The 19,369-nt window shown below is 35.6% G+C and overlaps 1 protein-coding gene across 1 annotated transcript in view; it reads right to left on the bottom strand.

The window, feature by feature from the left end:
* Nucleotides 1–18,825, bottom strand: part of OTUD6B (OTU deubiquitinase 6B) — a 68,170-nt gene extending 49,345 nt beyond the window's left edge. Inside the window, exons 1-3 of the mRNA XM_053715191.1 lie at nucleotides 18,642–18,825; nucleotides 17,219–17,370; nucleotides 2,093–2,185 (exon numbers count right to left, since the gene is read on the bottom strand). Coding sequence (XP_053571166.1) covers nucleotides 2,093–2,185; nucleotides 17,219–17,370; nucleotides 18,642–18,717 — 321 coding nt within the window. The 5' untranslated portion in view covers nucleotides 18,718–18,825. The remainder of the gene's footprint in view (nucleotides 1–2,092; nucleotides 2,186–17,218; nucleotides 17,371–18,641) is intronic.
* Between the last annotated feature and the right edge of the window lie 544 nt (nucleotides 18,826–19,369).

The following is a 19,369-nucleotide window of genomic DNA, read 5'->3' as shown; positions in this document are numbered from 1 at the left end:
AAACAGATGATGCTTTTCCGCCAAAAGGAAAGAGAAGTCGCCGTAGCCTTTTGACCCCTACGCTTTCCAGAATAGACAACAAAGAAGATGTTTGACGAAAATCTTTCGTTGCCTGCAAGTAAAATTTCAAGGCACGAACCACGTCCAAGTTGTGCAACAGACGTTCCTTCTTGCAAGAAGGATTAGGACACAGAGAAGGAACAACAATTTCCTGATTGATATTCCTGTTAGTAACAACCTTAGGTAGGAACCCAGGCTTGGTACGCAAAACTACCTTATCAGCATGGAACACAAGATAAGGTGAGTCACATTGTAATGCAGATAGTTCAGAAACTCTGCGAGCTGAAGAGATAGCAACTAGGAACAAAACTTTCCAAGATAAAAGCTTAATATCTATGGAATACATGGGTTCAAACGGAACCCCCTGAAGAACTCTAAGAACTAAATTTAGACTCCATGGCGGAGCAACAGGTTTATTTCTAGCTAAAGCCTGACAAAAAGCCTGAACGTCTGGAACATCTGACGCTTGTGCAACAAAATAGACAGAGCAGATATTTGTCCCTTTAGAGATAAAATAAAAACTAACAGTTTAACACCTCTTCTCTTTACTCATCCTGCTTAGAGCCAGCAAAGAGAATGACTGGGGGGTGGAGTTAAGGGGGGAGCTATATAGACAGCTCTGCTGTGGTGCTCTCTTTGCTACTTCTTGTCAGGAAGGACAATATCCCACAAGTAAGGATGCATCCGTGGACTCGGTAAATCATGCAAAAGAAATTATATATATATATATATATATATATATATATATATATATATATATATATATATATATATATATATATATATATATATATATATTTTAACAGCACCACACAGTTAATCAGATTGGAGAAGTTTAACATTTGCTACCTTGTTAGTTTATTAGCAAATAATGGTGCAAGGAGACTGTATCCAATTATTTTAAATTAAAGGTAGAAGAGATATGCTTCCAATCCACACCTCCTTTATACAATGCTTGCTTGCATCCGACCGCTGCTCCTGTAATCACAGAAAGATCTGTCATCTGTTCCTTTTGTGGTTATATGGTTCCTGGGTGTCAAATACATTGCACAACTGCTGGCTGGTGCAATCCACTTATTTGGAAGCATACTCTGTGTCAGCAAAGGAGGTATATGAATGCACGCCGCTGTATATGACCGCAAGCAACCTGAGAGTACATTACAAGTTCCAGATAATAGTGGCTGTATGGAGGAGCCATAGAAGTTTAATCTCTAACTGGGTAATTAAAATACATTACACTTGCGATCTGGCAGACAGGCATTCCTAATTTGGGTGGCTGGAACGGATACTTGATGGTAACAATTATCCACTGCTATGTAAAGGGGATCCCTACTATACTTAACGTCCTATCAAGGATTTAAAACCATTCCAACTTGGGACACCGTTTGCAAATTTGCAGATGGCAATTTTCAAGGGGCCCCTTGCCGTAATAATTATTTGAGCTCAAGCTGTAATATATTGATTCATTGCTGCGGATTTGGAAATTGTTTGAATATGGAATTAAATAGACGTTTGTTACATACCACTGGCTGTTACTATTACTGATTCAGATTTTACCTTTCAAGTGTATTATTAATTACAGGTTAATGGTTTAGTGCTGAACAAGACTGCCTTTCCCCAATTCCCCTCTCCCCTTATTCTGTCTATTACTTAATCACTCCTTATCTAGTCTACCTTTAAAAAATATATATATATTTGGGATCCATACATATGCAGTTTAACTCAGTTGTAAGAATAATTCTATTTAGTAATTTATCTCTGATAGTTCTATTCATAAATAGATTGTTCTAAAAATGAATGACTATATTTGTGACTTGAGACCTGCTAACCATTTCTGAAATAAAGAGTCTCCATTTTATATTGTGTCCTTGAGATCCCAGTGTTAGTTGGTCTTATATATGTAATAAAAAATAAAAATTGTAAATGTACAATTAATTTGCTTCAGATATGCTAACAGTTGCATATGCAACTGAGTGAACCCCCAGCTATACATTATTAGCCCCTAGAATAAAAATAAAAAAAAAGTTCCTACCCGCCTCTTTTGGGCTTTGGATATCCGTTGTTGCTGCACTGGCAGTTCGCTTCCCAAATCCAAACTGTTTACACCATTTACTATACCTTCATCCTGAAAAGTAGTCAAAATATGCAAAACATTTACAAATTAGACAACAGATACTTTTTTTTCCCCTATATAAAAACATCACAAATCATTCAGCATCAGTATACTTGATAACCATGTTTTGTTTCTAGTTTATCTACTGTGAGAATTATATTCAACGCTATTCATAATATATCATGTTTTGAAGCATAATATTTTGGCATATTTCATGTGACCAAATGCAAACATATAAAAAAAAAAAAAAAAAAAATTAATTGTTTACACAACTTGTGCAGCCATAAGCCAAATGGTAGTAAAAGCTTCTTTGGGATGCCCTTTGTTTAAAAATAGTAGACATGAAGGGGCTTGGCATTGGTAATTAAAAGGATGCTAACTGCAGCTGTGAATCACAACAATTTTTAGATATATTCAGGCAAAGGGTTAATGGTTTATTTGCTATTGCATAACTACCCAAATAAACTTTATATAATTTTAAGTATAGACAATTTAAGGTATTGATCTAGGCCTATTTTGCTTTTTTTCATACTAACAGATAAATGCCAAATGCAATAACTTTGGGGGGAGGGTATTTTTTGTTTTGTTTTCAAACAGTGGTGTTCTCACTGACATTTACAGAAAACATGTATTTACAGTGAAAATTCTAATTATTTTAATAGGGTCCCATTTTCAGAAATAGACATGCATGGGCTTGTCATTGGTTTTGGTAATTAAAAGGCTGCTAATTGTAGCTGTGACTCACAGTTCTAAAAGGGGATTTTAGACACGTTATGGCAATTGGTCCAAGGCCCATTTGGTATCACAATTCCTACGCCCGCAACTCATACTGTATTAAGTTGATCAATGACGAATCTGGCTTTATCCAATCATTGCGTGCCCCCTTTGGCGTCCAGCTCTTGGGGCATGCAACAACTGGATGAAGTCGGATTCGTCATCAATCAACTAAATACATTATGAGCTGCGGGCTTAGAAAACGGAAGGATGTTTGCCATAACTAAAATATATTATTGTATAAAAGGATCGGTCTTTAAAAAAAAAATGTAATGAATGAAACTGCCACTGTTTTTAAGATTAATTTTATATACTATGTCATAAAGTGCCAAACATTACAATCACTTTAAGCAATTGAAAATGATACAGCATAGCAGTAAAAAGCCCACTAGAAAATATCGTCTGATTATCTTTATGTAAAAAATAAAAATATTTTACCTCAAATTGTCCTCAGGACTTGCAAGGGAACGTGCATCTGGCATGTACGAGCATAGTCATGTCAATTCCCTCCTCAGTTTAAAGAAGTTTATGGTGACATACCGCAAGATTTCAGTGAAATCTCATGAGATCACCGTAAAGCAAAGGGTGACATCAGCACTTATGAAGTTGATGCAGCTGAGAGTAGGTAGGGTTGTAATATTGCCACTTTAAGGTAGGACACACATGAAAAACACGTCAGGGCCTGACATGTATATTTTATATGTGTCCACCCCTTAAAAGTGCAAATATGGCAACCCTAACAGTAGGTGAAGAATAAATCCACTCTGTGGCCCTCTCTGCAATGGCCAGCGATGGTGCCCATCGTTGGGAACTTCAGGCCGGTGGGGGTGGGGGGGGGTAAGATATCTCATTTGCGGGAGCATGCACAACCACTTAACAAGAAGTGGTGGGAGAGGAGGGTGGGGACAGCTACACTTCAGAAAAAGTTTGATTTATATTAAAATTTGCCTTTTTTTTTTTTTTAATTTATTTTTATTGAAAAGTGGGTACTAGCAGATGGCTGCCAGTACCCGAAATGGCGGCAAATAGTGAGAGGGGGAGGGTTAGAAAACTGTTTGGGGGGGGCATCCTACACTGCAGAAAATATATAATGAAAAAAAAAAAAAAAAAACCACACACACACCATTTATTTTTAGACTTTCTGCAAGTACTAAAGATGGTGGTGACAATAGTGAGGTGGGGAGGGAAGAGAGATGTTTGAGAGGGGTCAGGGAGGAGGCTGATCTCTATACTAAAGCTAAAATTAACCCTTCAAGCTCCCTAATTAACCCCTTCACTTCTGGGCATAAAGTGTGGTGCGCAGCAGCATTTAGTGGCCTTCTAATTACCAAAAAGCAATGCCAAAGCCATATATGTCTGCTATTTCTGAACAAAGGGGATCCCAGAGAATCATTTACAACCATGTGTGCCATAATTGCACAAGCTGTTTGTAAATAATTTCAGGGCGAAACCTAAAATTTGTGAAAAAGTGAACGCTTTGTTTTTTTTTATTATTTGATCGCATTTGGCAGTGAAATGGTGGCCTGCAATATACCAAAATGGGCCTACATCAATACTTTGAGTTGTCTACTAAAAAAATTATATATGCATGTAAAGGGCGATTCAGGGATTCCTGACAGATAGTGTTAAAATGTAACTTTTGCAAATTTTGAAAAAAAAAATGGTTTGGAAATAGCAAAGTGCTACTTGTACTTATTGCCCTAAAACTTGCAAAAAAAAAGCAAACGTAAACATTTGGTATTTCTAAACTCAGGACAAAATTTAGAAACTATTTAGCAAGGGTGTTTTTTGGTGGTTGTAGATGTGTAACAGATTGTGGGGGTCAAAGTTAGAAAAAGTGTGTTTTTTTCCATTTTTTCCATCATATTTTATCATTTTCTTTAGAGTAAATTATAAAGATATGATGAAAAAAAAAAAAATGGTATCCTATCTTTAGAAAGTTAATTTAATGGCGAGAAAAACGGTATATAAAAAAAATGTGTGGTTACAGTAAATGAGTAAGAGGAATATTACAGCTAAACAAAAACACCTCAGAAATGTAAAAATAGCCCTGGTCCCAAACGGTAAGAAAATTGAAAAGTGATGTGGTCACTAAGGGGTTAATGCTGCACTGAACACACACAAAAAAGAAAGTTGTGAAACAACATAATTTATGCAAGAACTTACCTGATAAATTCATTTCTTTCAAAGTTGCATGAGTCCATAAGCTAGTGACGTATGGGATATACATTCCTACCTGGAGGGGGCAAAGTTTCCCAAACCTCAAAATGCCTATAAATACACCTCCCACCTCACTCATACTTCAGTTTAACATATAGCCAAGAAGTGAGGTGTATAAAAAGGAGTAAAAGCATACAAAAAAAAAAAAAAAAGGAGGAACTGAAAAAAATAATGTGCTTTATACAAAAAAAAAAAATATATATCATAAACAAAAAATAGGGTTGGTCTCAAGGACTCTTGCCACTATGAAAGAAATTAATTTATCAGGTAAGTTCTTACATAAATTATGTTTTCTTTCATGTAAGTGGCAAGAGTCCATGAGCTAGTGATATATAATACCGAAGATGTGGAAGTCCACGAGTCACTAGAGAGGGAGGGATAAAAATAAAAACAGCTATTTCCACTGAGAAATGAAATCCCAAAAATAATTAAGGTTTTCTTAAAAATTTCAAACAACAACAAAAAAATCAAATCAAAAAGGCATTAGAATCAAGCTGAGACAACTGCCTGAAAAACCTTTCCGCCAAAGGCTGCTTCCAAAGAAGCAAACACATAAAAAAGGTAAAATTAGAAAAAGACCAAGTTCCTGCTTTGCAAATTTGATCAACTGAAGCTTCATTCTTGAGAACCCAAGAAGTGGCAACTGATCTAGTAGAATGAGCTGTAATTCTCTAAGATTTCTGAATTAAAAATCTCAACCAAAAAACCCCCAGAAATAACAGAGGCTTTCTGACCTTTCCTGGAAAAATAGCAAATAGACTAGAAGTCTTTCTGAAATCTTAAAGGGATAGTCTAGGCCAAAATAAACTCTCAGGATTCAGATAGAGCATGTAATTTTAAACAATTTTCCAGTTTACTTTTATCACCAATTTTGCTTTGTTCTCTTGGTATTCTTAGTTGAAAGTTTAACAGAGGAGGTTCATATGCTAAATTTCTTAGACCTTGAATGCCACCTCTTTTTCAGAATGCATTTTAACAGTTTTTCACCACTAGAGGTTGTTAGTTCACGTATTTCCTAAAGATAACACTGGGCTCGTGCACGTGAAGTTATCTGGGAGCAGGCACTGATTGGCTAAACTGCAAGTCTGTCAAAAGAACTGAAATAAAGGGGCAGTTTGAAGAGGCTTAGATACAAGGTAATCACAGAGGTTAAAAGTATATTAAAGGGACAGTCTACACCAGAATTGTTATGGTTTTAAAAGATAGATAATCCCTTTTTTAACCATTCCCTAGTTTTGCATAACCAACAGTTATATTTATATATTTTTTACCTCTGCGATTATCTTGTATCAAAGCCTCTGCAGACTGCCCCTTTATTTCAGTTCTTTTGACAGACTTGCAGTTTAGCCAATCAGTGATGGCTCCCAGGTAACTTCACGTGCACGAGCATAGTGTTATCTATATGAAAAACCATGAGCTAACACCTTCTGGTGGTAAAAAACCTGTTAAAATGCATTCTTAAGAGGCGGCCTTCAAGGTCTAAGAAATTAGCATATGAACCTCCTAGGTTAAGCTTTCAACTAAGAATACCAAGAGAACAAAGAAAAATTGGTGATAAAAGTAAATTGGAAAATTGTTTAAAATTACATGCCCTATCTGAATCATGAAAGTTTTTTTTGGACTAGACTGTCCCTTTAATATAACTGTGTTGGTTATGCAAAACTGGGGAATGGGTAATAAAAGGGATTATTTATCTTTTAAAACAATAAAAAATCTGGTGTAGACTGTCCCTTTAAGTAGCCTCAACATAATATTTCAAGGCTCTTACCACATCCAAAGAATGTAAAGACCCTTCAAGAGTATTCTTAAAATTAGGACACACAAAAAAAATAACAACAATTTCCTTATTGATGTTGTTAGAATTCACAACTTTAGGCAAAAAATAAAATGAAGTCCGCAAAAAAGCTTTATCTTGGTGGAAAATGAGATACAGAACTCTTCAAGCAGAAGAGATAGCCAAAAGAAATAATATAACCACTGATATACACTATTGTGGTGCCTGTGTTTTTTGTATCACCTTTACAGTTCTCTACTGGAGGAACGGATGGTCTGGATCAGCTTGCTGGACAGCTGCTAATTGTTCAGAAGGTCTTTGTGGCACTTCTCAAGTGCTCAATATATCTAATAAGTAGTAGACGTAATTTGGGGGTTTGCTGCTTACAATCTTACGGTACACACTATTTGGCGCCTCTTCTCTTCTTCATATTCACAGATCGTGTAATTGGCCAATTTTACCTTTGGAACGAGTTTTGCTGCCTGGAGACTTCTACATATTACTCCTTGAGTGTGGACATTTATATCAAGACTGCCAATGCAGGGAAGTTTGTATTGATCTAACTCTATGGACATTGTGGTTCGTTTGTTTTATTTTCCAAAAAGTCATTGGGAATTATAAAACTATATATTTATATACTGTATAATCACTACCCTATAGGGGTATCACTGAGACATCAGTTTGATACACTGTATTTTTTTATTACTAGGCGCATCGGATTTAATTTTTTATTAAAAGAAATAACACTTTCCAAGAAAGTAATTAAATGTCCGGAAAATGAATAGACTCAAAAGGAGGAGCCTGTAAAATTTTCAAAACCAAAATTGAGACTCCAAGGAGGAGAAATAGATTTAAAAAACAGGTTTAAAATGAATCAAAGCCTGAACAAAACAGGGAATATCAGGAAGTTTATCAATCTTTCTATGAAATAAGACAGAAAGAGCAGAAATGTGTCCTTTCAAAGAATTTGCAGACAAAACGTTTGTCCAAACCATCTTGAAGAAACTGAAAAATCCTGGGAATTTTAGGAGAATGCCAAGAATAATCATGGAGTAGAACATCATGAAATATAGGTTTTCCAAACCCGAAAATAAATTCTCCTAGAAACAGACTTACGAGACTGTATCATAGTGCTAACAACTGACTCAAAGAAACCTCTATGACTAAACACCTACGCGTTCAATTTCCATGCCTTCAAAATTAGAGATTTGAGATCCTGATGGAAAAAACAGCCCCTGAAACAGGTCGGGCCTTAAAGGAAGTAACCAAGGCTGGCAACTGGACATCCTGACAAGGTCCGCATACCAAAACCTGAGAGACCAAGCTGGTGCCATCAGAAACACATAAGATCGTTCCATCCGCCATTTCCGCCTGAGGATCCTTGGACCTGAAAAGGTATCTGAAAAACTTCTTGTTTGGACGAGAGACCAACAGATCTATTTCTGAAAGACCCCACATCTGAACAAGATGAGAGAAAAAAAAAAACAAAAAAAAAAAACACACCATCTGGATGGAGAGCACTCCCCCAGATATAAAGTCTGACGGCTGTGATAATCCCCTTCCGATTGTCTATACCCGAGATATGAATATCAGAAATGAGACAAGAGTTGAATTCCGTCCAAGAAAGTATCCGAGATACTTTCTCTATAACTGAAGGACTGCAATCCTTGATGATTGACAAATGCCACTGTTGTGATATTGTCTTTAAAAAAAAAAAAAAAAAAAAATGTAAAAGTTGTCTCTTCAATAGAGGCCACGCCTGAAGTGCCCTGAAAATAGCATGAAGTTCTAAAATATTGATTGGTAACCTCGCCTCCTGAGGTTTCCAAACCCCAAGTGCTGTCAGAGACTATGAGACAGCTCCCCCACCTGAAAAACTTGCATCTGTTAAGAATACAGTCCAGGTAGGACGAACAAATGAGGCCCCCTGAATAATAAGGTGATAGTCCAATCACCAAATCAGAGAAAAAAAAAAAAAAAAAAGTGTTGGGATTTAAAAATACCAGTTCTGATAACTGAAAATAATCCCTGCACCTAAGGTGCAACATGCAAAGCTATAGAGGCCACCAAACGAAAATGAGCAAAGAGGATCGTACCTGATGCTGCAGTCATGAGACCAAAAACTGCCATGCATATAACCACTGAAGGGAAAAAAAAAAAAAAAAAAAAAAAAAAAAAAAGAGACTGAAGCTTTAGACAAACAAAAATTAACTTTATTCATCTCTAGTCTATCAGAGAAAGAACCATAGATAATAAAATTTATCTGAAAACCTAAAAAGGTGACTCTCGTCTAAGGAATCAAGAAACACAATTGTAAATTGATCCTCCAACCATGTCTTGAAGAAACCACACTAGTTGTATCAAGTGAGATTTTGCTAAATGAAAAAGATTAAAGCTAATACCAAATATCATCCAAATAAGGAACCACCACAATACCCTGCTCTCTGAATACAGATAGAATGGCACCAAGAATCTTTGAAAAGAATCTGAGCTGCCGCTGGCCCGAAAGGACAAGCGACAAATTGGTAATGCTTGTCTAGAAAAGTGAATTTCAAAACAATATAGTGGTCTGAATGAATTGAAAATAAGCGTTGTTCAAGTCTATTGTGGACATGAAGCAACCTTGCTAAACAGAAAGGCAGAATAGTACCTATAGTCACCATCCTGAAAGTTGTGACTCTTACAAAACGATTTAAAAATTTCAGATCCACAATTAGTCTGAACAAATTTTTTCTTTAGGACAATGAAAAGATTTGAATAGAAACCCAAACTCCGTTCCTGCAGAGGAACTGGAACCATCAACCCTGAAAACTCTAAATCTGAAACACATTTCAGAAAAACCTGAGCTTTCACAGGGTTTGTTATAACATGGAAAAGAATCATCCCATGGGAGGTTTTTATTCTGAAACCTATTCGATACCCCTGAGAAAACAATATTCTGAATACACAGATTTGAACAGAAACTGTCCAAATGTGTTGAAATAAATTCAATCTGCCCCCTCACCCGCCCAAAAATGGTTAAAAGGCTGTACCTTCATGAAGTCTTAGGGGCTGAAAGTTTATAAGGCTTGGAATTATTCAAATTCAGAAAAAAAAAATCTAAAATCAGAGCCAGAGGCCTTAGGGGAATGGAGGAAAAAAAAAAAAAAAAAAAAAAAAAAAAAAAAGGACTCCCCTTCCCCCAGTAATAGAGGAGATAATAAAATCCAATAGAAAACCTTTAAAAATTACTATCCTAAAAATAATAAGATAGAAATCTAAATGTAAACACTATATCAGAGCCATAAAAATGTTCTAGTAAAATGGCTAAAAACAGATTTATTATCAGTTAAAATGACATAAAATATATCATAAATGCAATTAGCATGTTGAAGTAAAAAAACAATGCTTAGACAAATCAAGATCTGATAACTAAACTGTCCAACCAAAAGGTTGAAACAGCAGCAACATTAGCCATAGAAATGGCAGGTTAAAAAAAATATGCTTCTCTTAAGATAGGAAGTTTGTTTCCTATCTAAAGGATCCTTAAAATAAGAAATATCTTCCATATGATAGAAGTACGTTCGGCAAGAGAAGAAATAGCCCCACATTAAGGAACTTTTACCTAAAAACACTAAAATTAACCATAGGTAAAGGATATAGGTTTTAAAACCTAGAAGAAAGGTAAAAAGAAGCACTACGTTTAGATTACTTACTAAACATATGATAGATAGCATCTGGAATAAGTAAAACTTCAAGGAGTTCTCAGAAGCTTAAAAAAAACGAATTCAAACATTTGCTATTCTTGTTACCAAGAGGACTAGATTCCTCAACACTCAAAGTAAACAATACTTCGTTAATCAAGAATGAATACATTCAATTGAAAGTTTGATTTTTCAAAATTAGTCTCTAAAAAAGGATCCTCTAAGTCAGAGAAAACCACATCAGCAGAAATACTACAGTATGGTGTCAATCAATACAAACTTCAAAAGGTTTATGAGAAGTTAGGAGAGATCGTTTACGATAATTTGAAGGCGGAATAGCAGTCATAGCCCTCTCTATATCTTTTGCAATATAATCCTTTATATCAACAGTAATATTATGTACATTAGACTGTGAAGGTAAAACATATGTATATGTGCTATAGAAACATTATCAGTATGAATAATAAAACTTAAGTGGCATATATATATATATATATATATATATATATATATATATATATATATATATATATATATATATATATATATATATATACATACACACACACACACAATAAGACCAATAATTCATTTTATTTGTGAAACTGTTGGTAAAACAACCCCCTCTTGTTCTGAAGCACAGATTTCAAGAACAAAGATTACTAGGGCAGGATGCCTCCTGGGGTGTTGAAGAAAAGATTCTGTACATGAAGTCAGATATGCAAACAAAATTCTGAGGATATAGTAATTAGCACAGGCCTGTTAATTGCCCCTGAACCAACTAAATACACATTATGCTGACTAAAAGAAAAAAAATGTGTTCTTTGAAAGCATATCAGAATGTAAATCTTGATTTAAAAAAGGGGAAATTAGATAGATTGATACCCAGACTGTATAAATGATATATATGTATTGATCTGAAACGTATACTGTATTGGATAAATGTCCTATATTAAATGAATGGCTGTATTGATTAATTCAAAAATGTTTTGCAAACCTTCAGGATAAAAATAAATAATACTTTTCTTTGTTTTTCAGAACCTGGTCTAACCGGGAAATTCCAAATAAGACATACATAATAAGCTGTCCTATGAATATTTGTCCTAAACATAAGTCCAGACACTAGATATTAAAATGATATCCACAAACATACTGTATTTATATTAATATGGGACAACAATAGAGAAGTAACTTTTAAATATTTAACAATATAATTGCTTACTAATATGATACTAGAAGTATACTCATGTTTAGTCTCTATAAATACATGCTAAATTATATCAGATGGGACATATACGTTGACCAGATAAGTTTATTAATATCAGGAAATAGTGAATATACTAAATATAAATTTGAAGATATAGTAAACTGTATTAACTGTAGCAATATTTGAAAGTAAAACTGTTTTTCCGTGTCTGCTGCCCCCGATGGCCTAAATCCATTATTACAACCAAAATCTATTTGGCTGCTCAGGGAGGCGTTTCCTAAATAGCCAATGATATGTTGAGCTCCGAGGGCCTATCAAACTCTTGTGGGAATGATTAAAGAAAAGGAGGGGCAGACTCAAAAAACATAACTTTTGGAGACAGAAACACACAGGTTTTGTGCCAAGTATATTCTCTGCCATTTTGGGACACTTTCTAGGACAAAAGGAAGATAACAATTTGAGGCCTGTATCCTTACAATAGTGGAAAAAGCCTTTCTTATATGACCTACACGAAAAAGCTGAACACTCATTTGGTTTTGTGGCAATGTATATGGTTATAATTTGATATTTTAAAGCAAATACATTCATTGTTGCTACAGTTAGATTGCATCTTGTAATTTAAAGAGCATATTTGGGGTTTTTAAGTTTATATAAATAGTCCTGTGTAGTTTAGAACTAGTCACATTAATGCTAAATAATGTTTATTTGCTAGAAAATAAATTGTACTTTATAAATCAGTTTTTACTATTGTGAAATTTCATATAAATTGGTTATTGTAGTTAAATTCCTCTGGTATATAAAGTTATTTGTAGCTATTGTGATATATTTTAAAACTTGTTTTATGGTGGCTACATAAGAGGTTATTTCAGCTCAGATTAATTGGCTAATGATATACTGTGCTGGGATTCTCATTTGTGTGAAGTATCTTGTATATTGCTTAAAGGGACACTGTACCCAAATTTTTTCTTTTGTAATTCAGAAAGAGCATGCAATTTTAAGCAACTTTCTAATTTACTCCTATTATGCATTTTTCTTCGTTCTCTTGCTATCATTATTTGAAAAAGAAGGCATCTAAGCTTTTTTTGGTTTCAGTACTCTGGACAGCACTTTTTTATTGGTGGATGAATTTATCCACCAATCAGCAAGGACAACCCAGGTTGTTCACCAAAAATGGGCCGGCATCTAAACTTACATTCTTGCATTTCAAATAAAGATACCAAGAGAATGAAGAAAATGTGATAATAGTAGTAAATTAGAAAGTTGCCTAAAATTTCATGCTCAATCTGAATTACGAAAGAATTTTTTTGGGTACAGTGTCCCTTTAACTAAACACTTAAGTTAGAGGTCCATATTCTGGTATTGTAATGTGATTCATTGTGAGTAAGGTTAATTTTAAAGATATATTTTTATGATCTGCTGTATAGAATATTTTAACGGAATAAGCATGCATAATTGATTAATAATCTAGTCTATTTTAAAACAATGTGTATATAAACTAATACAATAATTTAGGAATAAATATTAAATTTCAATTGCTTCATATATACATTTTAATTGGAGGTTATTTTAAAGAATAATAATAATAAATTAATTATATTTATAATCTGGTATAGACCGACAAAAGTAAATATCATAGCCCTCTGCAACAAATGAAAGCAGAGAGCAAAAAAAAAAAATTACACCAAAGATGATGCAAATGCTGAGAAAAAAAAAAACAACTTTTGGCTCCAAGGTGAACAGGAAATGTCACAACAAACGCAAACTTAGCGCCAAAAAAATTTGTGCCAAGAATGATGCAATAAATAGAAGCATTTTGCACCATCGCAAGCCTAAATTTGCCCGTGAAAATTTGAAAATACAAGACCGAAGTTACAACTAGCTGGAACCTCAGGTAAGGAAAAAAAAAAAAAAAAAAAAAATGTAATAAATTTCTCCCGAACATAATATTCCATGCTGAAACACATACATACATATATATATATATATATATATATATTTATTTACCAGAAGACACCCATCCAAATATAGCAGACAGCCGAACCAGTAGTAAACATATCAGCCTAGGTAATGGTAGAGGAGTATAATGTTGATCTGTAAAAGGGAGGTAGCAGATGAATCCCCAGCACCGAATTTAAAGAGAGCCTTAGAAGAAATTTCCCATAAGTGAAAACATGGCATCATCAGGCAATACTCCCTCACACAAACACTGTACTTTGAGAGGAACTGGGCTTCAAAATGCTTAGAAGCGCCTTTTACAGAAGAAAATAAAGCACGACTTGCTTCACCATCCTCCAACGAAGGCAAAGTTTGTAAAACTAAGGTATGAATGAGGTGGGAGGTGTATTTATAGGCATTTTGGAGGTTTGGGAAACTTTGACCCCTCCAGGTAGGAATGTATATCCCATACATCACTAGCTCATGGACTCTTGCCACTTACATGAAAGAAACTGACCTTGAGGTGTTCATTTTAAATGAAACCGCAAAATGTTTCTTTTGTGATTCAGACAGAGCATACAGTTTTTAAAACAAGTTTAATTTACTTCTATTATCAAATTTACTTTGTGTCACGCCACCCACTCCGTTGTGGCCGTTGCCATCTACGCAGGCAGCTCCTTCCTGTTACCATGGCCGTTGCCACGGACTCTGCGGTACTCTAGCGCATTGGACAGGACGTCATCACCACTCCTGGACGTCATCCTTGGCGCGAACCTGCCTCTATGTAAGTACCTTTTTCCTTACTTACATTGCCCAAGTATAGGTTGTTTTGTGCTTCTTTGTTCTGCTGTGTTTAATCCCTGAACTGCTGGTTTGCCTTATTGTTGCTGAACTCTGCCTGTCCCTGACCACTCTGATTAACCCCTGAACTGCTGATACAGTGGATTGCCTTACAGTTGCAGAACTCTGCTTGCCTGACTACTCTCCAGTTATCTCCTGTAGTGCCGTGAAGGATTGCCCTTTCTACTGCATACACACATGTAGCCCTCAGTTTACACCGGGGTGAGGTTCAAGAAGGAATGGTTGTAAATTGAAACCCAGTTAATAATGTAAGTCAATGGGAAGTGAGGGAGTTAGGTTCCAGGCCCCTCTCAAAATTGTCATAAGCAACACCTAATACATTATTTTTAAAGCTTTGAAATGAAGACTTTAAATGATAAACCGCATTATAAACCTAATAAAATAATCACACAACACATAATATATAATTAAACTAAGTTAAATTGAAAAAAAACATTTGCTAAACAGCATTATAAACCTATTAAAATAATTACACAAAACAGACTTTACTTGCTTTTTTTCTGCAAACAGTTTTTTCTATGCATTCCAATCTGGACTGATTTATAGACAGGAAGATCTTGTTCCTTTGCAAGCTGCTTGATAGCTCAGGTCTGGTTAAACTGATTAATTTCAGCTTGCTTGGCTTGCATACCTTTGCTGCAACACAAGCGGACAGCCCCACCTACTGGCTATTTTAATCAAAGCACTGCTTCTCAATGCTTTTTAATAGCAGTCACATGACTGGGAAAAAAAAAAAAAAAAAAGTAGTTAATCTGAAACGGCTCAAATTGAACCGTTGTAAACCGAGGGCCACCTGTAAAATATATATATATATATATATATATATATATATATATATATATATATATATATATATATATATATATATATATATATATATATATATATATAAATTAGAACAACAAATTCCACTCACAGGACTTCTATTAGGCAGCTGACAACGGGTGGGTCGACCTGCACAGTGGATATATATCTATCTCTATATCCACTCTGCAGGTCGACCCACCCATTGTCAGCTGCCTAATAGAATTCCTGTGAGTGCAATTTGGGGTGTGTGTATATATATATATATCCCCGAATATCCCTTGACATGTATATATTTTTATTTAGAAGACATCCCAAAGCATTGATCTAGGCCCATTTTGGTATATTTCATGCCACCATTTCACCGCCAAATACGATCAAATAAAAAAAATTGTTGACTTTTTCACAAATGTTTTCACAAACTTTAGGTTTCTCGCTGAATTTATTTACAAACAACTTGTGCAATTATGGCATAAATGGTTGTAAATACTTCTCTGGGATCCCCTTTGTTCAGAAATAGCAGACCTATATGGCTTTGGCGTTGCTTTTTGGTAATTAGAAGGCCGCTAAATGCCGCTGCACACCACATGTGTATTATGCCCAGCAGTGAAGGGGTTAATTAGGGATCTTGTAGGGAGCTTTTAGGTTTAATTTTAGCTTTAGTGTAGTGCAGTAGACAACCCAAATTATTGATCTAGGCCCATTTTGGTATATTTCATGCCACCATTTCACCGCCAAATACGATCAAATAAAAAAAAAAAAAAAAAAAAACTTAAATGTTTCACAATTTTAGGTTTCTCACTGAAATGATTTACTAACAGCTTGTGCAATTATGGCACAAATGGTTGTAAATGCTTCTCTGGGATCCCCTTTGTTCAGAAATAGCAGACATATATGGCTTTGGTGTTGCTTTTTGGTAATAATAAGGCCGTTAAATACTGCTGCGCACCACACTGGTAATATGCCCAGCAGTTAAGGGGTTAATTAGGTAGCTTGTAGGGTTAATTTGTAGCTTTAGTGTAGAGATCAGCCTCCCACCTGACACATCCCACCCCCTGATCCACCCCTGACCCCCCTCAAACAGCTCTCTTCCCTCCCCCACCTCACAATTGTCACCGCCATCTTAAGTACTGGCAGAAAGTCTGCCAGTACTGAAATAAAAATAATTTATTATTTTTTTTAATTTTTTTTCATACAGTCTGCAGTGATGGATCCCCCCTTACCCCACAACCTCCCTGATCCCCCCATACATCTCTCTAACCCTCCCCCTCTATCTGCTGCCATCTTGGGTACTGGCAGCTGTCTGCCAGTACCCAATTTGCCCCCCAAAATATTTTTTTTAACTTTTTTTATATGAAATATTTATTTTCTGTAGTGTAGCTGGCCCCTCTAACTAATCTACATCCCTCCCCCTCCCAGATCCCTTACTAAAGAAAGGAGATCCCCCTGCATCTACATCGATCCTTTATTTTTTTCAGTGGCCTGTATATTTTGCGTGCGCGCGCAAGCAGATGCAGAAACAGAGTGGCCCTTTCTGCATCGGTATGTAAAATGGGGGATTGTAGTGATGCCTCAATATTGAGGCATCACTACAATCCCTTGTAAGCAGCTGGAAGCGATCATGATCGCTTCCAGCACTTCAGACAACAGAGGACGTACCAGGTACGTCAACTGTCATTAAGGAAAGGTTTTTCTCTGACGTACCTGGTACGTCCTCTGTCATTAAGGGGTTAAGTAGCCGTCAAATAAACCTTCTGTTATCTTGAATCAGTCTCTCTGTAAAATACCTCTGTCTTTACTTGGTTCTGTGACAGTAACTGCAGTTCTTGTTTGTGTTTCTCTTCCATTTCAGATTCCATCCTAGTAATATCTTCAGTCAACTGTTTTCTTCTTTTTTTGTCATTTTTTGGCACAGCATTTTTCATGCTCTGAATTTTTGCTGCAAAACAAGATCCCATGAATACAAGAGAGGCATTGTATATACAAAATAAACTGTATAAATTTAAATGAGAACGAGGAGCCAGCTGGATCCCAAAGGTCTACAGTATCCTCAAAGCAGGTATCCTAACATTATAAGCAGTGGTGGTTTATATGGGGTTCCTCTGCACTTCCAAACACATGTGCTCTACCAAGCAATTCCATATTTTATGTGTGTTGTGTCTTTCAAATATTTCCACCACCTTTTTAGCCCCCCCCCCAAAATGTTATGTTATAGAATCTAGAACCACAACTGACTATGAGAGGCCCTTACTATTTAGTTTATTTACAAACCAGTTAAAGTGAAAGTAAATCCTAGCGTTGTACAAACGCTAGGATTTACTATTGAAACAAATAAAGGGGACTTTCATTCATGAAGTATAAGATACTTCATGTAGAAAGCTCCTTTATTTGATTCAATCGATCGCCGCTCTTACCTGGTACAGCAGCCCACCACGACTAAATTATTTTTTGTCTAAGAGGTGACGTTTTCACCTATTAGCCAATAGCCGTGCGGTAAATCCGGCTCCCATGGGCGCCAAGCCGGATTTACTGCACGGCTATTGGCTAAGAGGTGAAAATGTCACCTCATAGCCAAAAAATTATTTAGCCATGGGCTGCTGTAGCAGCTAAGAACGGCGATCGATTGAATCAAATAAAGAAGCTTTCTACATGAAGTATCTTATACTTCATGAATGAAAGTCCCCTTTATTTATTTCAATAGTAAATCCTAGCATTTGTACAACGCTAGGATTTACTTTCACTTCAAAGTTACTGCTAAGCAATTATGAACATAAAAAATAAAAAGTGTGTGTATTCTAGATTGCATCTGTATAACCCATTTAGGAATATACTAAAGCAATTTTAGAAACCTTGCCTCAAAAAACAATAACATAATTTGCAATTTACAAGGGGCAACACTTACTTAGAGTGCTGAATGTACAACTGCATATCAAGTAAGATTTTGTACAGCACATTATACATTTATAATGTATCCTTTTTAATTAGCTTTGAATATACAGTTATTGAAAACAAGTGTGTATATATATATATATATATATATATATATATATTGTGCACATGCACAATATAAGCATGTCCATGTCATTTTAACTATTACATTAGTTTTGAGTACAGTACAGAAATGTCACTCATCTCCTTGCTTGATAGAAATGTCTACAAATTCAGGTAGCGGACACGCGACAAGATATAATTATTACCAAAGCAACTCACCCTGCAGATCTTTTTTCTCCTTCCGTTGCTGCCTATGCAGAACGGCTTCCTCACCAGTATCCTCTTCCCCGTCCATGGTGCAAGCAGACTGTCACCTACAGCACATCACTCTGTACCCAGAGGCTACTGCAACTCTGACATCAGAACCTGAAACCATCCAGACGGACATGAGCAAAACTATTTACCAATTGGCTAATAGAATACTAAACGGCCTCTCATTGGCCAGCTTTAACTTATGACTCGATGTTCTCTACTCCGTCCTGGTTGGGTGAAAGGAGAACCAATGTCTCGCAACTAAGGTTAGAGCTATGTGAAGTTTAGTCGGCCATTATTGTAACTGGAAAAACTGACAGTTTAATTCTTGAGTTCTGCGTTCTTTCGGTAGAAGAGTGACGTAAGGATATTTTCCTTGATAAACTATAGTCCCTGTGCATTTAAACTCCTTTGTTTATATATTTAAATGGTTTAGAAACCATGAACCTCTACATATTTTTTCTTCAGAAAATATTTTGCGCACTCAGTTGAGCCTCTCATCAAAATCTGCAAACGTAATCGTATATTGTTATGCAGTATAACCTACATGTTAAACGTTTCTCAAAGATGTTTTTTTTTTTTTTTTTTTTAACCAAGGGATTACTCAAACGGGATTATAACAAATCCCCTGTATAACAGAGGTTCGGTCCCAAACTTGATGCATGTACTTCTCTCATTCTTTCTTATATGCACCA

This window comes from Bombina bombina, chromosome 5 (genome assembly GCF_027579735.1).
Source record: "Bombina bombina isolate aBomBom1 chromosome 5, aBomBom1.pri, whole genome shotgun sequence".
NCBI classification, from domain to species: Eukaryota; Metazoa; Chordata; class Amphibia; order Anura; family Bombinatoridae; genus Bombina; species Bombina bombina.
Note: the sequence above shows the minus strand (reverse complement) of the source record. Positions and strands in the feature narration are given on the sequence as shown.